General features: G+C 35.2%; 1 protein-coding gene across 16 annotated transcripts in view; it reads right to left on the bottom strand.

Annotated features, from left to right (window-relative positions):
• The window catches only part of BAZ2B (bromodomain adjacent to zinc finger domain 2B), a 399,660-nt gene that overhangs the window by 8,616 nt on the left and 366,170 nt on the right, over positions 1 to 24,874 (bottom strand). For 12 of the 16 annotated variants that reach the window (XM_043488288.1, XM_043488300.1, XM_043488299.1 and 9 more), the window contains 7 exons: positions 18,514 to 19,166; positions 17,831 to 18,104; positions 17,512 to 17,667; positions 16,841 to 17,001; positions 10,412 to 10,722; positions 9,890 to 10,025; positions 6,596 to 6,742 (listed from right to left, as the gene is read on the bottom strand). In XM_043488288.1, coding sequence (XP_043344223.1) covers positions 6,596 to 6,742; positions 9,890 to 10,025; positions 10,412 to 10,722; positions 16,841 to 17,001; positions 17,512 to 17,667; positions 17,831 to 18,104; positions 18,514 to 19,166 — 1,838 coding nt within the window. The remainder of the gene's footprint in view (positions 1 to 6,595; positions 6,743 to 9,889; positions 10,026 to 10,411; positions 10,723 to 16,840; positions 17,002 to 17,511; positions 17,668 to 17,830; positions 18,105 to 18,513; positions 19,167 to 24,874) is intronic. The other 4 variants (XM_043488302.1, XM_043488301.1, XM_043488298.1 and 1 more) reach the window with 1 other exon arrangement.

The following is a 24,874-nucleotide window of genomic DNA, read 5'->3' on the forward strand; positions in this document are numbered from 1 at the left end:
TTTAATTCTGTGACAGAGAGAATATATATATATATCTTTAATACAGTGTACGTGTGTGTGTGTATACACTTAGTCACAATGATGTATGCAGAAATAGCCATTTGAGAGCAAATTGTATAGTATAAATATTTGAAAATAACTGAATTACTGGAAAGATTTTTAAAACCTTAACTTTAAAAATCTATATATATCAAAATTAAATGGTTATGGTATTTCTATTGCTATAAGAAGCATGGGCTTCCTGGTGGATCAGATGGTAAAGAATCTGCCTGGAATGCAGGAGACCTGGTCAATCCCTGGGTCAGGAAGATCCCATGGAGAAGGGAATGGCTACTCACTCCAGTACTCTTGCCTGGAGAGTTCCACGGACAGAGGAGTCTGGCGGGGTTGCAAAGAGTTGGACATGACTGGGCGACTAACGTCTAATACATCACTTAAAAAAAACAATAGAGGGATGGGGAATACATGTAAATCCATGGCTGATTCATGTCAGTATGACAAAAACCACTACAAAACAAACAAACAAACAAACAAAACACAATAGAAAGGGAATTTCCTGGTGGTCCAGCGGTTAAGACTCTGTGCTTTCTCTGCTGTGGGCCTGGGTACAATCCTTGGCTGGGGAACTAAGATTCCACAAGCCTCACAGCATGGCCATGAAACAAACAAACAAAAAAACCCCAAAACAAAACAGGGCAGAGATTCAGAAAGCTGCATTTACATAGAAGTGCTTGGATAGGATTACAGACCTCTAGTCTGGTACTGAAATGACAGACACCAGAATGCTAATTTAAGCAAACTGACAGAAAACAAGACATCCTATAGCCTACCAGATGGTACCCCCCAGGCCTGAAGACACTGATTTGTTAGTAATTCACAAAGTAGTAGAGAAACTTTCTTTCACTTGACAGTTTGAAACTAAAAGATAATTTATGTACAACCAGTGAAGATTATTATTAAACTACATTTAACTCTATATGACAAAAATGATCAAGCAACAAGAAATAAAAAAGCAATTATTAGTGAATACCATGCCATGTGAGACTTCTGCTATTTTGTAAATAGAAAATATAATATACAAATATAAAATATAATAAAGTATGAATATAAATATATCAGAGAATTTTTTGAAGTTATAAAAACCTTCAAACACACAAGCATACCTGATCCTCACAAATTCCCACAAAGCAGATATTCTATTCCATTTTATAGACATAACTTTGAAGTTAAGAAAAGTACTCCAATATTTGTAGATCTGGGAGGTGAGAAAAACCAGCAAAGGAGACTGAAAAGGAGCAAAGTCAGGAAGAACACCAGATGAGTATGGTATCCTAGAAGACAAGTGAAGACAGGATATCAAGGAGGAGGGGAAGTTCCACTTTATCAAATGTAAATATTAAGTTAGATGATCTGAGCAGTAGTCACTGGACTGAGCAATGTGGAAATCTTTTGTGGGCACTGTAAGAGCAATTTTGGAGATGTCGTGGAGGTAAAAATATGACTGGAATGAGTTTAAGAGTAAATCAGAGGAGAGAAATTGGAGAGAACCATAACAGAAAACTTTTCAGCAAAGGGAAGGGGAGAAATTTGGGAAGTGGATCAAGGGAGAAGTGAGGCTAAAAGAGAGTTTTTGTTTAGCTTTTATAAGATGGGAGAAATCGTATCATGTTAGTAGTCTGATGAGAAAGAACCCAGTGCAGAAGTAGAAACTGATGATGAGGGAGAAGACAGAACTGCTAGAGGTGTTCCTCATTCTCCTAAGGAGGTGAGATGGGGATGGGATCTGAGGCACAAGTTGGCTAATTGGCTTAGTTAGGGGCACACGCAGTTCGTGGCAACAGGACAGAAAGTAGAGGATGAGTGCTCGGGCCTGGTGCACTGGGAAGACCCAGAGGAATCAGGTGGAGAGGGAGGTGGGAGGGGGGATCGGGATGGGGAATACGTGTAAATCTATTGCTGATTCATGTCAATGTATGACAAAACCCACTGAAAAAATTAATTAATTAATTAATTAATTAAAAAAAAAAAGAAAGTATGGTAGGTATGATGGATTTTTGTGATATTTTCTTATGATGGCTTCCATGTTCACAGTGAAATGAGAGTAACATCATCAGCTGAGACTGAGAATACAGGAGACACTAAATTATCAGGCACCATTAAAGGCCCTCTTAGTCTTAAATTTAAAAGGCTGGGTGTTCTCTCCAATCACATTCAAGACACCTTTGTATCTGAATATTAAGTTACTAGAGAAGTCAGAGAATTGGATTAACCAGAATGACGGCTTTACCAAGTGAGAGAGAGGAACAGAAGTTAAGGGTAGATGCTGTGATTATAGGAGCAAAAAGAATACATGAAGGTGGAGAGGGACAGTGAGAAGGTCTTAAGATAAATGAACTGAAGGTCCTGATGAGATCAAAGAATTATTGGCGTAGGAGTGCTAGAGAGAGTGAATGGGAAAGAAAGGAGGCAGTGGATAGATGGACATTTGAAACTGAGTTTATGAAGAGGTGGCAGTTACTGGTAATAATTAAGTCAAGAGATTAAACATGGAAGAGAGTGAGATAAAGAAAACCTAACAGTGAGTCTGGGCCTCAATACATTCTAACCCTTTCACACTTACATTGTAACTCTAAAACTCATCTCTTTCTACTTTATCATATTGCTTCTCCTTAATCAATTTGTATGAGAGTTCATAGGTTTCCGATTTATATGTGACTGGAAAGTGACTTCCCAGGTGGTGCTAGTGGTAAAGAATGCCTGCCAGTGCAGGAGACATAAGAGACATGGGTTCAATTCCTGGGTCAGAAAGATCCCCTGGAGGAGGGCATGGCAACCGACTCTGGTATTCTTGCCTAGAGAATCCCATGGACAGAGGAGACTGGTGGACTATGGTCCACAGGCCCGCACAGAGTCAGACATGATCGAAGCGACTTAGCATAGACATGGAAAGTGACTTAAAATACATATGCTTAATACCATATGACCAAGCAATTCTACTCTTAGGTATATAGCCAAAAAAAGTGGAAACATATTCATAAAAAAACTTGTATATGACTATTTCTAGCAGCATTACTGATAAAAGTCAAGACGTAGAAATAATGCAAAAGTCTATCAACTGAACAGATAAACAAAATGGTCTATCCATATAATGAAATATCATCTGACTTTAAAATGAAGTGCTGAAACATAGATGAACCTTGAAGATATTATGCTAGGTGAAAGAAAAAGGCCACATATTATATGATTTAATACATCTATAATGACCAGAATTGGCAAATTCATAGAGATAGGAAGTAGATTGGTTGCCAAAGGCTGAGAAGAGAAGGGGAATTGGAAGTGAATGCTAATGGGTATTAGGATTATTTAAGCGGGTCATGAAGATGTTCTGGAATTTGATAGTGGTGATGATTGTACAACTTTGTGAATATATTATACATCACTGAATTGCACACTTTAAAGTGAATTTTATCATATATGAATTGTATCTCAAAAATCCATATAAAATGCTTCATTTTGACTGGAAGTTTAAAACTTATTAATACTACTAAAAAATACTAAAATTTATATGGAATCACAAAAGACCCAGAATTACCAAAGCAGTCCTGAGGAAAAAAGAAGAAAGCTGGAGGTATAACCTTCCCAGCCTTCAGAAAATACTATTAGGTTGGTACAAATGTAATTGTGGTTTTGGCGTTGTTGAAATTTGCTGTTTGATATTGGAGTACATTATTAATTAATGTGGTTATGTTATATATAATTTTAATGTGCATTTCTTGCTTTTTTTTGCTAATGACTTATTACTTACTATTTTATATTTATTTTGGACTATGGAAATGATGCGAGACAAAAAGCAAATTTTAGCTATTTTCTTATTCGAGTTCAAAATGGGTTATAAAGCAGTGGAGATAACTTGCAACATCAGCAACACATTCAGTCTAGGAACTGCTAATGAACATACAGTGCGTTGGCAGTGCAGGAAGTTTTGCAAAAAGACAAAAGCCTTGAAGATGAGGGGTGTAATGGCCAGCCACTGGACATTGACAATGACCAATTGAGAGCAGTCATCAAAGCTGATCTGCTTACAACTACATGAGAAGTTTGCTGAAGAACTCAACATCTACCATTCTATGGTCATTCTGCATTTGAAGCAAATTGGAAAGGTGAAAAAAGCTTGATAAGTGGGTGCCTCATGAGCTGACTGAAAATCAAAAAAATTTAAAGTGTTGTCTTCTCTTACTCTACGCAACAACAACAAACCATTTCTCAAATCAGATTGTGACATATGACAGAAAGTGGATTTTACAGGACAATCAGTGATGACCAGTTCACCAAAGAAGCTCTGAAGCAAGTCCCAAAGCCAAACTTGCAACAAAAAAAGGTCGTGGTCACTGTTCGGTGGTGTCTGATTCACTACAGCTTTCTGAATCCCAGGCAAACCATTACATCTGAGAAGTATGCTCAGCAAATCAATGACATGCACCAAAACTGTAACACTTGCAGCTGGCATCAGTCAACAGAAAGGGTCCATTCTTCTCCACGACAATGCTCAGTCACATGTCACACAACCAACACTTCAAAAGTTGAATGAATTGGGCTACAAAGTTTTGCCTCATCTTCCATTTTCACCTGATCTCTTATCAACCGACTACTACATCTTCAAGCATCTCTTGACAACTTTTTTTCGGGGAAAACGCTTCCACAACCAGCAGGAGGCAGAAAATGCTTTCCAAGAGTTTGTCGAATCCCGAAGCACAGATTTTTACACTACAGGAATAAACCAACGTATTTCTTGTTGGCAAAATGTGTTGATTGTAATGATTCCTATTTTGATGAATAAAGATGTGTTTGAACCTAGTTATAATGATTTAAAATTCACAGTCAAACAGTAGTTACTTCTGCACCAACCTAATACAAAGCTACAGTAATCAAAACTGTGGTATTAGCACAAAGACATATGGATCAATGGAATAGAACAGAGAGCCTAGAAATAAACCCATACACCTACAGTCAATTAATCTACAACAAAGGAGGCAAGAATATATAATGGAGAAAGAACAGTTTCTTCAGTAATTGGTGTTGGAAAAGTTGGACAGCTACAAGTAATCAATGAAATTGGAACACTCCCTCACACCATATATAAAAATAAACTCAAAATAGTTTCAGACGTAAATATAAGACTGACACATAAAACTAGAAGAGAACATACACAAAACATTCTTGGACATAAATCATAGCAATATTTTCTTAGTCCAGTTTTCCAAGGCAAAAGAAAAAAAAGCAAACATCAGTCAGTGTCACTGTTAGTCGCTCAGTCATGTCTGAGTCTTTGCGACCCCATGGACTGTAGCTTGCCAGGCTCCTCTGTCCATGGAATTCTCCAAGCAAGAACACTGGAGTGGGCTGCCATTTCCTTTCCGGGGGATCTTCCTAACCCAAGGATCAAACCCTACTCTCCCTCATTGCAGGCAGACTTTTTACCATCTGAGCCACCAGGGAAGCCTTAAAAGCAAAAATAAATGTGACTTAATCAAACTTAAAAGCTTTTCCACAGCAAAGGAAAACAACAACAAAACAAAAAGACCTACCAGACTGGGAGAAAATATTTGCAAACAATATTAACTGACAAGGGGTTAATAACCAAAGTACACAAACAGCTCATACAACTCAATATCAAAAACACAAACAACCCGGTCAAAAAATGGGCAGAAGACCTAAATAGATATTTTCCAAATAAGACATACATAGATGGCTAACAGGCATGTGAAAAGATGGTCAGTTTAACTAATTATTAGAAAAACGTACATCAAAACCACAATGAGGTATTACCTCATACCAGTTAGAATGGCTATCATCAAAAAGTCTACACATGATAAGTGCTGGAGAGGGTGTGGAGAAAAGGGAACCCTCTTACTCTGTTGATGAGAAGGTAAATTGGTATAGCTACTATGGAAAAGAGTATGAAGGTTCCTTAAAAAAAATAAAAATAGAGCTCCCCTATGATCCAGCTATCCTACTCCTGGGCATAAACCTGGAAAAGATGAAAACTCTTAATTCAAAAAGATACATGTACCCTAATGTTCAGAGAAGCACTATTTACAAGAGCCAAGACACAGAAACAATTCAAGTGCACATCAGACAGACAAGTGGTTTGAGAAGATGTGGTATACATACATATCAGACTGTTACTCAGCCATAAAAGAGAATGAAATATTCCCATTTGCAGCAATATGTATGAACCTAGAAATTATTATACTAAGTGAAATCAGACAAATAGTTTATCACTTACATGTGGAATCTAAAAAATAATACAAATGAATCTTTATGTAAACAAGAAACAGACTTACAGGCATAGAAAACAAACTTATGGTTACCAAAGAGGAAAGATAGAGGGGGGAGGATAAATTAGGGGTACAGGATTAACAGATACAAACTACTACACATAAAATAGATAAGCAACAAGGATTTACTGTTTAGCAAAGGAAGTATATTCAAAATCTCCTAATAACCTATAATGGAAAGTAACTTGAAAAATATATATATGTAACTGAATCACTTTGCTGTATAATAAAAGAAATAAGTTTTAGATCAGTCTTACCTTAGCAATGCAAGCTGGACAAAACCAATCCCCATCTGGTATAGTTGTAATCTTGGGTCTATGGCAGTATGTGTGACAGCCTTTGTCACAGCCATCACAAAGGAGGAGCAGTTCTTCATTGTCTCCCTTTCGACAGATCTGGCAGTACTATAATACATGAAAAATCATTTAAAATTAAGACTCTGCTATGAATGATAGGTATTGGGATATTAAACACACCATAATTCCTAATTCATATTAGTAATGAACATTCTGCTTGCTAACAAATAAACAGTAGCCATACACATCTATGTATCTCTCATTACACAGATATGGACCACATGACGGGGTGAGCAGTTCAATTGGGGTAAATGCACATTTCAAGTACACTGCAAAGAACAAAGCTAGAGGTTGAATGCCTGCACACACTTCAGAAGCATGTACACATTAACATATGAAATAATTAACATGACATTAGAGCACATAAAGCAATGAGTAGCTTTAATACATGGTACTTTAATTTTTTAATATATTTCATCATTTGCTTATCTTAGCATCCTCATGACATCCTGAGAAAGAAATAAGTAAGAGTTAGAGTAATTTTTAAGATCAAAATTAGGAAACTTGTATTAGTATCAGAATCACAAATAATAATAATAAGATGTCCCTATGTTTTGACTATGTCTAAACCAGGAAACTTCAAAAATCAACCCAAATCAAACATGTGTCACAAATGTAGAAAATGGATCCTACAAAATGATTTCTAAGGGAAAAAAACTGTTACAATAAACTAAAGAATTTAGAGGTCATTATTTACTTTCTAGGAGTAAAAATAATTTCTTCTCTGTGGAAAAACTTCTAATAATTTTAAAATCTATAGAGAGAAGATTTTTTTCTCATGCACACATATTCTGTATAACAAGTTTCACAAAGGAAAGAAGGATGATTAGACAAGTAAAAACTTCAAGCTTTAAAAAACAGTAAGTACTGACATTATATTCTGACACTTAATTTTTATTTCCAGTAGCAGTAGAAAATGTCCTGTAATCAATATTCCAAAACTGAAAACATTACTATTTTTCAATTTAAAATAATTAAAACATGTAAATTATAAATCATTTATACTAATTTTAAGTTATGTATTTAAATACTCTTAAAACCAAAAAAGCTTAATTGTTCAAATTTAATTTGTTTAATTTTAAGAAAACATTAAATCTTAACCTGGGAAGGTCTAAAATAGTCTTTCATAGCTCAACATGCACACCAATGAGAGCTTAAGAATCTTACCAAAACAGCAGATACATGCTATTCACCTTAATAAATAGCTATCAAATATATGTAATATACACATAATACTAAAATTGGCATGGGTACTAGAAGAGAAAGCAGTAGAGTTTAATATTCTGACAGTAAGTATTTATTTTATGAACTTTCCTAATAACCATATCACTAAATACTTTACTATGGTACTATTTCTCCATATCTGAGTTATTTCTTTAAAACTTCTATTATAAGAATATTCATGGAGAAATAATATTTTGAAGGTTATATTTAATTCCCTATAATGACAAAATTTAAAAATCAGGTTCACGAACATTAAGTAAATTCTCACAATCTTCTATAATAGGTAAAAATGCTAAAAAATCCATCTTACATCTCACATTTATGATTTAAAAGTTATTTTCTGACATTAACAAAGGGTAACATATATTGAACTTTTTTGGAAAATCACAGTAATAGCTCACAATGTGTTGGAGCATTTTGGTTTTAACTACTTTGCTACCATAATAAAAACAAAACAGTGAATGCCACAGTGGATGTCGCTGACAGCTTAACGTTAGAAACAACAGAAAGTAGGTAGTGGACTGAGAAGTACCTAAAGGCAAACTACGGCAGCTCCTTCTTTCTTAGTGAGCTTGGTTTCTGGCAAAGAGGATATTTCTAAAGATATTGAGCACTTTAACTTTCTGATACTTCTTATTATGAGGATTCTTATAGGTCCTGTTGTATTTCTAATTAAAGGTTACAAAGAGCTTATTAATCTTTGAATAAAAAACTCTGCCTTCTTTGTAAAGAAGTGTTTTTTTTTTTTTAGCAAATATAGTATTATTAAACATTAAAAAAGAAATGAAAATTATGAGAGATGGAGTTAAATAATGATGGATGCATATTAATTTATTAATAACAATGGAAAAGGAATTTGCAAAAAACTGAAATAAAACTTAAGATGGCAGAAAGTAACTATACTAATATAAAGGCAGAGTTTGGTATAAGTTTTGGGTTTCTGTGTATAGGTTATACATAAATTATAGATTCATATTCTATGGACATTTTAGAAAGAAGTGAAAAACCATAGAAGAAATCAAATTTATTTGTATACAATGAATAAAATCTTGAGTAGTCTAGGCAGAGAGGTAAAAAGGAAGGAAAAAATGCAAATTATTTAAGGATCACTTTTTTCCTTTGGGGAACAACTATTTAAATAAAGGAATTTTACCCTTATTCATGAAAACAAAACTCAAGTGTTTGAATTTTAAAGCTAATCAGCAATTCAAAAGCAACTGTTAAAATAATTCATAAAAGTCAACATATAAAATATATTTCTATAATAAATAAAAGGAAAAGGGACACATATATGATTTAAAATAAATATATCTCTGGGAAATATAAGAAATATAGCTTTTATTTTGAATATATAGCACTTGTTGCCTAGTACAAAGTAGAGGCCTCTATGTGATAACTAACTGGGCTTGAACAAAGAAGGTAAAGAAATAGTTTTAATTGTTAGAGGAAACACTAAAATATCTATGCTTAATGCCAGCAATATCAAACACTATCAAAAGTGCATAAAAGAAGAGGTCTCTGTTTATTTCATTTACTTATCTAAGTATTTTTAGCATTAAAAAAAGAAAATTGATACAAATATAAAGACATTTCAGGAATGCAGCGAATGTATATAGCAGGTAATGTTAGCAACTGGAATGTTTACAAGATTGAAAGAGCCTTCAAAACATTTAGCTTAACAACTATTATTTGACAAAATGCAGAAGACAACTTCAGTTGGAGCTACAAACAATACTCAAAGGAGAGAAAAAGAAGATCTTAAAAACAAAAGGTAATATTTGATCGATTCCTTCAAAAAGCTCAAGATAAGGAGGAAAGTATCAAATTATACAGTATTTAAAAATTAAGCAAATTCTCAAGTACAGCATACATTATTTTGATAATAAAGTATAACTAAGAAATATCTGAAGATTGGAAAAAAAACAGGACAAAGTAAATTAGCTATAGTATTTCTTAAATAAAAACACTTACAACTTTCATAATTGATTTTTCCCATGCTATTGATTTCTGTAACTGCTGAATGCACAGAGCTACCTGTGCAGCACTGCGAGCTTCTGATAATGCCCTTCTCCATACCCTGAGCCCTGGAGCAATATCCTCTTCAATTCTGCATTGAAATATAGAAAAATTAAGTAGGTCATGTCCACATTTATGGTTACTGAATGTGAAACAATCATCACACTGAAAGCCAAGCAATGACAAAAACATGTAACAGCCAATAAGTATAAGGTTTAAGCAACTAAATTTGATGTAGTGCACAGACTGTGGCTACGTGCCTCAAAGCTTAGTCACAACCAGGTAAATGTAAGATCACTTTGCAGGATTATCAACGCACATAACAAAAAAAAAATGTTTTTACAAAGCACCATGCAAGTAGCATGATCCATATGGATCACAGACATACAAGAAGATACATAGATAACAGGCAATAGAAAATAGGCTCCAATTAGCAAAGAAGCACAATAATTTTTCAAGTTAATCTCAATAACCTACCCGTCACCATCACCACTAATGGATGGTGCAGGAGCAGGGACAGTAACTGTGCCCACATTATCCAGTTTGATCTGAATGGTGGTACTTAAGGGGCTCTTCAGATACCTTCTTTCAATGTTCCGCTCCAAATCAGCCAGCCTGGTTACAGCTATATCTAGGGGGTTGTCACTCTTCCGTTCCAGTGCATGTGCACTGCTTTCTTCTTCGCCAGTAAATTCTCCATCATGCTCCTTGCACAATTTAGAAAATGACTTATGTTCAAAATATACCAAGTCCTCCCTTTCTGATGCAGGTTCTGGACACATCCAACCCTATATATCAAAAGAATAATGTTACTATGGTTTCCTCTTGAAATGCCTGATGGGTGAATTACCTTTACTTAAAATATAGCAGCAGACACCAGCACATCTCAAGGATCTTTACTAAAAGTTTTTACCGTGTGTCTCCTAATGCTAGGTAGAAATAAGAACAACAACAATAAAAAATTAAAAGAAACAATTGTGAGAGAAGTTTGAAGAAGAAAATTTAAGAACTTTTGATGTTATGAAAGGTAAAATGAAAATCAGCAAAGTATTCTGAGCAACTTTAGACTAAATGCTTATTCATTTCATGGAACCACTTCAATGGAAATCTCTCAGTGGTCTCTAAACTTAGTTCTTCCTTTCCATTTCCTTTCCTTCTACTACTCTTCTGTATAGGTCTTTGTACTCACCATTTTTCTTTCAGCAGCAGGAGTTTACATGAGGTGTTACATTTGTCTGTGTATAGCCTTTATCTGTTGCTTTTAACATATTAACTCCACTCATCCTGCAGCTCTCATGTTAAACATCCTCAGGGAATCCTTTCCTGACCTATTTCAAGAGGGTAAGTCTCCATATTACAAGCTGACAAAGGATCTCTTCAAGAAAATTAGAGATACCAAGGGAACATTTCATGCAAAAATGGGTACAATAAAGGACAGAAATGGTATAGACCTAATAGAAGTAGAAGATATTAAGAAGAGGTGGTAAGAATACACAGAAGAACTATACAAAAAAGACCTTAATGACTTTGAAAACTATGATGGTGTGATCACTCACCTAGAGCCAGACATCCTGGAATGTGAAGTCAAGTGGGCCTTAGGAAGCATCACTTCAAACAAAGCTAATGGAGGTGATGGAATTCCAGCTGCGCTATTTCAAGTCCTAAAAGATGATGCTGTGAAAGTGCTGTGCTCAATACACCAACAAATTTGGAAAACTCAGCAGTGGCCACAGGACTGGAAAAAGGTCAGTTTTCATTCCAATCCCAAAGAAAGGTAGTGCCAAAGAATGTTCAAACTGCTGCACAATTGCACTCATTTCACATGTTAGGAAAGTAATGCTCAAAATTCTCCAAGCTAGGCTTCAACACTACGTGAACTGAGAACTTCCAGATGTTCAAGCTGGATTTAGAAAAGGCAGAGGAACCAGAGATCAAATTGCCAACATCTGTTGGATCATTGAAAAAGCAAGAGAGTTCCAGGAAAACATCTATTTCTGCATCATTTGACTACACTAAAATTCTTCAAGAGATGGGAATACCAGAGCATCTCACTTGCCTCCTGAGAAATCTGTATGCAGGTCAAGAAGCAACAGTTAGAACCAGACATGGAACAATGGACTGGTTCCAAATTGGAAAAGGAGTATGTCAAGGCTGTATATTGTCACCCTGCTTATTTAACTTATATGCAGAGTACATCATGCAAAATGCCAGGCTAGATGAAGCACAAGCTGGAATCAAGATTACTGGGAGAAATATCAATAACCTCAGATATGGAGATACCACCACTCTTATGGAAGAAAGCAAAGAGGAACTAAAGAGCCTCTTAATGAAGGTGAAAGAGCAGAGTGCAAAAGCTGTCTTAAAACTCAACATTCAAAAAATGAAGATCATCGCATCTGGTCTCAACACTTCATGGCAAATAGATGGGGAAACAATGTAAACAGTGACAGATTTTATTTTCTTGGACTCCAAAATCACGTTGACTGCAGCCACGAAATTAAAAAATGCTTGCTCCTTGGAGGAAAAGCTATGACAAACCTAGACAGCATATTAAGAAGCAGAGACATTACTTTGCCAACAAAGGTCCGTCTAGTCAAAACTATGATTTTTCCATTAGTCATGTATGGATGTGAGAATTGGACCACAAAGAAGGCTGAGTGCAGAAGAATTGATGGTTTTTAACTGTGGTGTTGGAGAAGACTTTTGAGAGTCCACTGAACTGCAAGGAGATCCAACCAGTCCATCCTAAAGAAAATCAGTCCTGAATATTCACTGAAAGGACGGATGCTGAAGCTGAAACTCCAATACTTTTGGCCACCTGATGCGAAGAGCTGACTCTTCAGAAAAGACCGTGATGCTGGGAGAGATTGAAGGCAGGAGGAGAAGGAGATGATAGCGGACTAGAAGGCGATGACAGAAGACGATGGTTGGATGACATCACCGACTCAATGGATGTGAGTTTGAGCAATCTCTGGGAGATGATTAAGGACAGGGAAGCCTGGCGTGCTGCAGACCATAGTGTCGCAGAGTCAGACACGACTGAGCGACTGAACAACAGCAAGACTGGTGGTACTTGCAATTTTATACTACTGTGATTATTGGATTAATCTTTCTACCTCTAAATTCCACGAGGACAGGGACCACGTCTGCTTTCATATTATCTCCAGCACAGTGAAGGTAAATAGTAGGCACTCAATATTTACATGTTGATTGAATAAATGGATGATCTTATAACTCAGCTTGCTTATACTGATCTTCTACTTCAAAATTCTTCAGAATTTCCCTACTGTTTAGCAAAGTCCACATTTTTACTATGACATTCACGTACCTGTCTACCTCTTCCTCTAGTGTTCTCATCACAAATCCTACACTGTAGTCATATTCCACAATTTACAACTCCACGAAACATGTCCTAATCTTCTAGATCCTCGTGCTCTGCTCAGGCTGTTTACTCTTTCTAGTATGGCATTCCTTGTCAAAAGCTGACTCACTTTCTCAAGCTCTATCTCAACTTCTGCATGAATGTCCCCTCATCTCTTCCATGTCTCTACCAGAAGTTGTGTATTCTTTTTCTAAATTCATGCATGACTCTTCTCTATGATCAGTTTAACAGATTCTGCAGAGATGTATACATGTCTTATGTCTCTATTAGGTGACAAGCTTTCTGAGGGCAGAAACCGTATTTTTACCCAAAATTGTGGTGTCTATTGTCTGATGCGGACTAGGTACTTAGTAAATGCATATCAAATGCAAAACAGAATAAGCATTATCCTTTTTATTACACCTTTTCAGAGATAATTATTTTATCTTATATATTACAATCAAGTCCTCTTCTTTACTCAGTAGAACATTTATATTTGTGAAGTAAAGATAGAATTATGAATAGTGTACGTAAGTGCCTTAGGTAGAAATCATGTCAAATAAACCTCATTCCTAGATTTTGAAAGGGGTACTAAATTTGCCAAATCAAGGGAACCCTGTAAGCATAGTATATCTGGATCTCTGCAAAGCAGTTGACAAGACAAAAAATGAAGACTAGATTAAAGAAGTCTAGAGGGGTGAAAGTGAAAGTGAAAGTCACTCAGTCGTGTCCGACTCTTAGTGACTATGGCGTTAGTCCATGGAATTCTCCAGGCCAGAATACTGGAGTGGGTAGCCTATCCCTTCTCCAGGGGATCTTCCTGACTCAGGAATTGAACAGGGGTCTCCTGCATTGCAGGCAGATTCTTTACCAACTGAGCTATGAGGGAAGCCCCTGAGGGTTGAAAACTGTTTCCAAAGAAAGGTGATTGTCAGAACTTGAATCACCTCAGAAAAGGTCCCCAGTGCTAATGGTCAAAGGTTCTGCACTTGGTTTGTCCTGTTAATACACTAGGAGTAACTTTGTTGATTGCTATTAAATCTGCAGATGATTTAAAATTAGAAAGAAAGTTTAGTATTCCGTATGACAGGACCAAAATAAAAATAGTTCCAAATACTGAAAAATAACCCAAACGAAATTTATTTAAAAAAAATGATAAATGTACATTTTAGATCTGAAGTTTAAGCAACTAATAACAGAAATACTACATGTGCTAGAACTCCCTTAAAACCTCTTTGCAAAGAGCCTAGGGGTTCTTTATGTTTGTTTTTTGCTTTGGTTTTTCATTGTGCATACTTGGCAAAGCAAGAGTATGATGTGGATGCTAAAAAGTTAGTATAAATTCAAACAGCATTAATGAAGAATAGTGCCAGGTTAAGGAAAGTAACAGTCCCATGCACACATTCAGACAGCGCTATGTACAGCTATGGATACAACATTTTAAGAAGGATATTGACACTGGTGTTTTTGTACATGGAACTTATTTCTGGTTGAAGGAATTAGTTAGCTTGTAAAAGAGAAAACTAAGAAACAGACATAGGAGCTACCTTATGAAGAACTGGAAGAGTAGTTGTTTTATAAATTCTCAACAGAACTAGGACTAGAGATCTACAGATTCTTCTACAAAATAATAAATAATTTCCAAATTATAAGTAATATTAAAAAAATATATGAATGCACCTAAGTAGTCCCACAGGTCACCTGTTTAATGTGTCTTCACAGTGGCAAGCTCCCCACGTTAAACATATAACTGTATTTTCTTAAAAAAAATCATTAAATCTTGTATAGATATTAAAATAATATTTTGCAGTTATTTTCATCATTTGTGTTTTTAGACTCTTAAAGAATATAATTCATTTTATTAGATTAATACAGAATATTTCAGCAATACTTATTTTATAACAGAATGTTAAAACATTTCACTTGAAAAAACAAATTCTACTTTTCTTATATATTTAGAACACAGCCAAGAATGTTTAAGCAGCTAGTAATGTGATAAGGTTAATGCACAAAAATATGAGTATGTCCTCCAGGAAAATGTTTCAGGCCCATACCCTGACTTTAATATTAAAAACCATGAAGATATGCTTTCCCAGCCAACAGTCAATTAGAACTAGCAAATTAGATGAATGAAGTTCGAGGAAATTTGGGCAAGTAGAAACAATCAAATTTAAACCAGCAAGTAGTAGCAAGTGACCATGAGAGAGGACAAAAACAGACTATGAAAAGCAGTCACGGTCGTACGAACAGCAAAGGGCACTAGGTTCATTTAACGTAGAGGCCAAACCTCTTCACATTTCCTTAGGGAATCATTATCTAATAATTGGTCTTCACACTCATGATCCTGTGTCACCAAGATAATTTAAATCAAACTCATTATTCTCAGTTTAAGAAGGCAGTATAATGCATAACATAAGCAATACAACAAATATGTTAAAAAAATTATGGCACTAAATGGAATAATTTTCATTTCTCTAGAAAATTAACTTGGTAGAAGAGCTCATTTGTTAAAGATGCCAAGTAAATGAGGCATTTTTATATTATATTATAGTACTAGGAGGAAGATATAGTTTGCTAGCAAAATAGATTCAACAAATGATAAATTTTTGCCTCCCAAAGTTGGTAATTAATTATGTTTGAGGCAAGAAGGGATATTAGAACTGCAAAGTGACATTTTTTAGAGCGCTTCAAAAATTTCCAAATATCACAGGATAATGTTATAGCATAAATTTCTCATCTGAATAAAACACAAAATATCAAATCAAATTACACAGAGCCTACATTTTCCTAAACTTTTCCAGGTATTTCACACTTATTCATCATCCATGCATTTATTCAGAGACATCACCTTATTATCAATTGAGAAAACCTTTACACCCCTCTTTCCAAAACTGAAAATTCTTGGGCAAAGATAAAGCCTTCCTCCTCCCTGTCCATCAGAAGCCAGTTCTGTTCACGGTAAATACTTGTGACATGGTAATGCCCAGTAGATAAATAAATTAATTTAAAATTTACATATATATGGAGTACACATGAATATGTATATCATAGTATAATGTATATTTGGATATATATTCTATAATTTTAAATTATATAGTATAAGATTTTGACATATAACATGGCTTGGATATAAGGAAGTTCGTCTATATGAAAAAGTATAGCAGGAATTTGATAGAGCATTATATGTATCATGGGTAAAAAGGTGAAATAATGCTTGTGGTAAAAAACCGCATACTAGAAATGACAGTTTTGAGTATCATTAAGGAGCAGAAAGATTTAGTAAAAAAAGAACACAGGCTCTGGAGTCAGACAGACTTGATTTGAATTCACATTTAGCCATTTACTATATGACCATTGGCATGTTACTTACTTTGAGTCTTGTTCCTTACCTGTAAGATGGGGAAAATTAATTCAGGATCATTTTGAGAATTAAATGAGATAAAATGAAAACATTTAGCAGAGTAACTGGCACATATCAGGCATATAACAAATAACAGTTACCTTCCATCATCCTAAAAACAGATTTCATTCCAAGTCAATTTTACCTTCACTTGCAAACTTGCTGATGCAACTCTCCTTTCTAGATCTTCTACCTGTTGAAGAATATTCAAATCCATTTCCATTGCTTGTTCTTCTATTGACCAGTTCTCCACAATGTCTCGAGTTACCTGGTTTTCTTCGTTTTCATTTAATTCAATAATGGCAACTATAGTTGAAAATAAATTAATTTTAATATCTGCTTTATTCTGTAATAATTTCTTCTAGACAGTGAATAAGATTCCAGGGATAACATATACGTATAACTTAAAACATAAAAATGTATTTTTTGTGTGTAAACATAGGTAGATTCTTCTTCTTCTTCTTTATTTTTTTTTTAAGCTGTGCCATGTGGCTTGTGGCAATTTTTAGTTTTCCAAGGGATTGATCAAACCTGGACCCTGGCAGTGAGAGCACAGAGTCCTAACCACTGGACTGCCAGGAAATTTCCAGCAAATTACTCTTTAAAGTAGGAACATCCTTTTCTAAGGAATAAAACAATAAGTCTACAGGTTGTGACAAATTATAAGAAAGTAATAGCTATTTAAGGAGGTACTGTTTGTTGAGCAAATGCTTACTAGTAATAAATTAAGCATTATGATATACTCAAATGTTTTAAGATTAAAGGATTAATTATCATAACTATGCAAGAGAACAGAAATCTCTCCTAAGTACATACCATCCTTATTCTTAATGCAAGCTTGAGTAATATAATCCAAGTGTTTCTGAATTTGCTTTTGTAATGCCTTTTCTCTTATCCCTCTGAGATGGAGCACTTTGAGCAAAGCTTTTAGGTCCTCTGGGTCAATAATTCTCCACCAACCAAACTGCATTTCTAAGTTAAAATAAATATGTAGATCTTTTTATAAATATATTGAATATGAATTAATGGCACAATGCAAATCAAAAGATTTATAACTAAACATATAATCCTCAAAGATTCAGTTATCATGTGGAATCTGTAACAATAAAATTAAGTAAGTGACTATAAACCATACCTTCTGGAATGGGTTTTGGACTAGGAAAATCTACTGGTTTTGCTACTTCAACAACTGCAGGTTGAGTTGAAGAGACTTTTTCATTCTGTGGTACTGGAGATTCACTTTTACTTGCTGCAACATTAGGAGTCACGAATGTATTACTATTTCCTTCTGACAATCCCAACCCTGATCCCAGATTAGGTAAAGGTGATGTAAATGGAATATTGGAAGTAAGCACGCCAGCAGGCCACCCACAAAACTGGAGTCCCATCATAGACACTCCACTTTTCACCTGCAAGAAACAAGACATTTTAGAAGTCGGACAATCTAAGGAGTTAGAAAAAGTGTTTAGAACCAGAAATTGTTTTTAAAATTCTGAAAAAATATTCTTTCACATATCACAATTAGAGGCAGACTAAATACAACAGTAACAGTGTTAAATTTCATGTTTTGTTTGCTCCTCAAAGTAATTTCTTTTTAGATAATGTAATAATAATAAGCTAAAAAGTAGTTAGAGAAGTCTTTAACTTAGACATAAGTAGTTCTGATGAAGTTTGGCGATAACAATTTTGGCTCTTCAGTTTTCAAGCCATGGCAGGGATAATTATAACATTGAACTGATTTCCCTTAAGAGAAAACATTTACGGGATCAAAGATTAGACAAAGCAACATAAACATGAGTTACAATTAACAGCACTAACCTGAAGAGGCGATAAAGCAAATGGATTGAGGCCAACGGGATTCTGAGCAGATGATCCAAGAAGAGGAGCTGGGGTGGGTGAGGGTGACTTAGATAGTGGCTGAGACTGAGGGGTCACTGAAGAAGCAGTTGACACACCCACATGGGTAAGTGATGTGTCATCACAAGGTGTCCTTGGCAAAAGGCTAAACCACTGCCTATTCTTTTCAGTTAATGTCTTTAACAACTGGTCATTGGGGAGAGGACTACAGAACTTCCCTGGACCACCTGAACTGGTATTGAACAGATTATTAGAGTCTGTCTTTTCCATGTTGCTTTGTGTTGCTGTTGATTGAATGCTGCCCAATGAATGTTTTCCACTGTTTTGATATGACAATGTGCATCCATTTGCACTACTATTTGGTTTGGGGGTCATTACATCTGACTCAGGAGGCATCTTAGCTACTTCTAAAAGTTTGCTTAATTTTGAAAAAGAGCCAGGTTTCTGAAGAAACAGATTTGTGTTATCTTTTTCTTTAGTATCTTCCTTTTGCTCACAGTGATCTGGATTTGAACAATTTAAAGTGTCCTCAGAAGTCTCGAATATTTCTTCTTTGATTTGGATACTTTTTGCCTTTTTTAGTTTTTCTCTTTCTTTTGCAATTTCTTCTAGTCCTAAAAAATTGAAAAGCATTATAAAACTTTATTACTCCAGATCAAACCAATACTATGTAATTATATTCTTTTACTACTTATCAAGTTACATGCATAAATATTTTTAGGAAACCTTTATAGATTACATAATACTCTCCATTTCCCCCTTTTTTATAGATTAGATTTTTTGCTCATTGGAAAATTAATATAATTTTGCAACTAATAATTACAAAAAACTAAAATTTAAAAAAATTTAAAAGCCCTAATATACAGCAAAAATTACTATTAATATTTTTGAATAACACTTGCAGGCCTTCTATATGCACATACATATACACTTAAACCTATAAATTTTAAAAAAAGTAAATCTTATTATATACATAATATTCTTACCTACGTGGTTTGCTCTGTAAACATCCTGATATATCAATAATTACATAAATAAATAAATACATAATACATAAATAATACATACATACATAAATAAATACATAACTACATAAATTTTAATAGCTATAGAATACTCAGTGGAATACATCATCAATTTAAATAATCCATCTTCTACTAATGGCTATTAAGAGGGCCCAGTTATTTGCTATTATAAATAACGCTATAAATGATGATGTGCATCTGTATCTTTGGTCTTACATTTTTAAAAAAAAATTTACTTCCTTAGGATACTTACTGAGTACTAAGATATACACTTTTCAGAGTTTTTGAAGTACGTTGTCAAACCAAAAGTTTAGATCAACACACATTCATACCAGAAGTAAGAGCATCTGTTTGCCTACACCCGCAAGGAAACTAAATACTATCAATGTTTTTTTTGTTTTTGCCAATAACTGGGAGATAAAAATTAAAACCTTTTTTTTTTCTTGATCGCCAGTAAGGCTGAATATCTTTTCATGGGTTTATTGGCATTTCTCCTTTGTGAACTTCTGGTTCATATTTTTGAACAGTGTTTCAAAAATAATTTATAAGAATTATTTTAAAAATATAAATTCAGTACTTTATTCAATTTGAAAAGTAACGTATGTCCAAGGTAAAATATTCAGTAATGACAGGTATAAATTAAACCGTTCCTGCCCTACTCCCTCAGTCCCTATTTCTATTCTTCAGAGGTAACTGTGGTTAATTAATCATATCTATGTATCCTTCTAGAAATCTTATATGCATATATATCAATATGACTATCATTTTTCACTATTATAGAAATGAGACACTACTATTCACTCTTCTGCAACCTGGAATAAAATCTTAACTTCTAAGCAAGGCCTACAATGTAGGCCTACAATGCTGAAAATTTCTATAACCTCTGACCATTCTTGTACTTGCTAAAGCTTGCTCTTTTCTCCCCTTTCTTCAGCTTCTCAAACATGCCCAGTTCTTTGCTTTCTGGGGCACTTTGCACTTGCCGCTTCCTCTGCCTGGGATACCATTTCTGGCTCCTTTTCCTTCATGTCTCAGATCAAGTCATTTCCTCACAGAGGTTTTCTCTGATCAAGATATGTTTCTCTGATCTGATAAAGGTTTCCACTTTATCTAGAGTAGAATCCCTAGCCCGTTCACTTTATTTATTTTATTGACATAGAGCTGAGGTACAATATTATATGTCACAGGTATAAAATGTAGTGATTCACAATTTTTAAAGGTTATATTCCCGGTATAGTTATTTAAAAATATTGGCTATATTCCCTCGGTTGTGCATTATACCACTGTATCTTATTTTACCCATTCACTTTAGGTTATCATTCTATATATTTCCTTCACAGAATTTATCATTATAAACAATAATCTGTTTCTTTTCTCCACCTCCATCCACACACCAGAATTTAAATTAACAAGCTTTACTTAAAAGCAGAGGATGTCTATCTTGCTTGTTATTGGATCCCAAATGCCTAACATGGTGGCTGCTATAAAATAGAAGCTCAGTAAATAATTCTTGAAAGATAAAACGAAAGGAGGGATATTTAATTGGCCTGGGGCAGTGCTCATTTTTGTTTGTAGCTTCTCAGATGATTCTTATTACAGTTAAGGGAAAGCCACTCTGGGATATTTCTTTGTTTTTTAGCTTCAACAAGGCTTTGTACCTTCAAGTGACTCACAATTTCGTCATTTTAAATTAGATTTCTATTGATTATATGGTAGTTCTAGTTTCAATTTTTTGAGGAGCCTCCATGTTGTTGTTCTTAAATCTGTTTTTTAATTATGTTTATTTTTAATTGATTGATTATTGCTTTACAATATTGGTTTCATTTCTGCCATACATTAACATGAATTAGCCGTGGGAGTATATTTGTCCCCTCCCTCTTGAACCTCCCTCCACTTCCCACCCTTCCCCACCCCTCTAGGTTGTTACAGCACCCTGGTTTTAGTTCCCTAAGTCACTGAGCAGATTTCCATTGGCTATCTATTTTACATATGTTAGTGTATATGCTTCCATGCTATTCTCTCCATTCATCTTAACCTCTCCTCTCCTCCTTCCCTGCCCTTGTCCATAAGTCTGTTTTCTATGTCTGCATGTCCATTGCTGCCCTGCAAATAGGTTCATCAGTACTGTCTTTCTAGATTCCACATAGATGCATTAATATACAGTATTTGTTTTTCTCCTTCTGACTTAATTCACTCAGTTTAATACACTCTGGGTTCATCTATCTCATTAGAACTGACTCAATGTGTTCTTTTTTATGGCTGAGTAGTATTCCATTGTATAAATGTACCACAGCTACTTTATCCATTCATCCTGTCGATGGACATCTAGGTTGCTTCCATGTCCTATCTATTATATATAGTGCTGCAATGAACACTGGAGTACATGTGTCTTTTTCAGTTTTGGTTTTCCCAGGGTATATGCCTAGAAGTAGTATTGCTGGGTTGTATGGTAGTTTTATTTCTAGTTTTGTTTTTTTTTTTCTAGTTTTTTAAGGAATCTCCATACTCTCTTCCATAATGGCTGTATCAATTTACATATTGTTTTCCATTGTGCCTGTACCAATTTACATTCCCACTAACAGTATAAAAAAAGGTTCCTTTTTTCTCAATATTCTCCCTCACCAGCACTTGTTATTTCTTGTCTTTTTGATAACAGCCATTCTGACAAGTGAGAGATGATATTTCATGAGGATTTTGATTTGATTGAATTTTGATTAATGATGTTGAGAATCTTATCATGTACAATCTGTGTGTCCTCTTTGGGAGAATGTCTATTTAGAAACTCTGCCTATTTTAAAATCAGATTGTTTTTCTCCTGTTGAATTGTATAAGATCTTTATACATTTTGGATGTTAGTCCCTTATGAGATATATAATTTGCAGATATTTATCCTCATTCAATAGGTTGCCTTTCATTCAAGATTTCCTTTGTTATACAGAAGTTTTTTAATATGATTAGTACCACTTATTTTTGTTGGTTATATTAACTTACAATTTTAATTAATTTTCCATGCTTATTTTTAAATATTTTAAGCAAAAAGTTAAAAAAAGAACCACCACACTACCCTATTAAATCAACACTGACATCAATTTTGAAAAAGAAATAAAGTACAATTGAAGCCTTCTTATACCCCTCCCTGATTCCATTTGGTAGCTACTTCTGCCCTGAGAGAAGCACAGCATGACTTATATACATCATTCCAACACATGATTTTATATTCTTAATTCATACAATTTACATTCATAAGAAATATATTATTATGCAAAGCAATAACAACACTGTTTACTATATGCCATCAATGCCTACATGCCAGCCACTACTCTAGGCACATTAAATGCATATTTCATGAACCTCCTTGTCCCCATAAGATTTTTTGTTTTTGTTTTTCCTTGTGAAATTTTTCTTGTTTTTTAAATTTATTTATTTTTGATTGGAGGATAATTGCTGTACAATATTGTGTTTGTTTCTGCCATATATCAACATGAATCAGTCATATAGTATATGTATGCCCCCTACGTCTTGAACCTCCCTCCCACCTCTTACCCTACACACTCCTCTAGGTTGTCACGGAGCATTGGATTTGAGCTCCCTGTGTTACACAGTAGATTTCCACTGGCAATCTAATTTGACATATCAGTTCAGTTCACTCAGTCATGTCTGACTCTTTGTGACCCCATGGACTGCAGCACGCCAGGCCTCTGTCCATCACCAACTCTCAGAGTTTACTCAAACTCATGTCCATCGAGTCAGTGATGCCACGCAACCATCTCATCCTCTGTCGTCCCCTTCTCCTCCTGCCTTCAATCTTTCCCAGAATCACGGTCTTTTCAGATGAGTCAGTTCTTCACATCAGGTGGCCAAAGTATTGGAGTTTCAGCTTCAGCATCAGTCCTTCCAATGTATATTCAGGACTGATCTCCTTTAGGATGGACTGGTTGGATCTCCTTGCAGTCCAAGGGACTCTCAAGAGTCTTCTCCACCACCACAGTTCAAAAGCATCAATTCTTCAGGGCTCAGCTTTCTTTATAGTCCAACTCTCACATCCATACATGACTACTGGAAAAACCATAGCCTTGACTAGACAGACCTTTGTTGACAAAGTAATGTCTCTGCTTTTAAATATGCTGTCTAGGTTTGCTGGTCATAACTTTTCTTCCAAGGAGCAAGCGCCTTTTAATTTCATGGCTGCAGTCACCATCTGCAGTGCTTTTGGAGCCCCAGAATTTTTACATATAGTAACATATATATATATTTTAGTAATATATATGTTTTCATGCTACTGTCTCCATCTGCCCCCCTCTCCCCCCCTCACCCTCCGTGTCTGCAAGGCACACTTTATGATTGTGTCTCCATTGTGCTGTGCTGTGGTTAGTTGCCCAATCGTGTCCAACTCTTTGTGACCCCATGGACTGCAGCCCAACAGGCTCCTCTGGGATTCTCCAGGCAACAATAGTGGAGTGGTCTCCAAGCCCTCCTCCAGGGGATCTTTCCAACCTAGGGACGGAACCCAGGTCTCCTGCATTACAGGTGGATTCTTTACTGTCTGAGCCAGCAGGGAAGCCCGAGAATGCTGGAGAGGGTAGCCTATCCCTTCTCCAGGGGATCTTCCCGACCCAGGAATTGAAGTGGGGTCTCCTGCATTGCAGGTAGATTCTTTACCAGCTGAGCAACCAGGGAAGCTCCATGTCTCTACTGCTGCCCTGCAGTAGGCTCATAATTACCATCTTTCTAGAGTCCATAGATATGCATTAATATACGGTATTTGTTTGGCTCCTTCTGACTTACTTCACCCTGTATAACAGGCTCTAGGTTCATCAACCCCCCTCATTAGAACTGAGTCAAATGCGCTCCTTTTCCTGGTTAATATTCCATTGTCTGTATGTACCACAACTTCATTATCCATTCATCTGTTAATGGACATCTAGATTGCTTTCATGTCCTAGCTATCTGTGATGAACATTTGGGTACATGTGTGTTTTTCAATTTTGGTTTCCTTGGATATATGCCCAGGAGTACAACTGTTGGGTCATACGGTAGTTTTATTCCTAATTTTTAAAGGAATCTTCAAACCTCCACACTGTTCTCCACAGTGACTGTGTCAACTTGCATTCCCACCCTTTTTAAAAAAGTGTAGTTCCATTGCTAAAAACAAAATGTTAAAAACAACTGCTTTATATGATTTGTGTTCTAGATCTAGATGTCTATGTGATTAATCAATCCCCTCTCTTCAAAGGATTGTTAAATTTCTATGTGGTATGTATTATGTTTTATATATCTTTCAACCTCCTGCAATACCT

The sequence above is a fragment of the Cervus canadensis genome, chromosome 15, assembly GCF_019320065.1.
Source record: "Cervus canadensis isolate Bull #8, Minnesota chromosome 15, ASM1932006v1, whole genome shotgun sequence".
Classification (NCBI taxonomy): domain Eukaryota; kingdom Metazoa; phylum Chordata; class Mammalia; order Artiodactyla; family Cervidae; genus Cervus; species Cervus canadensis.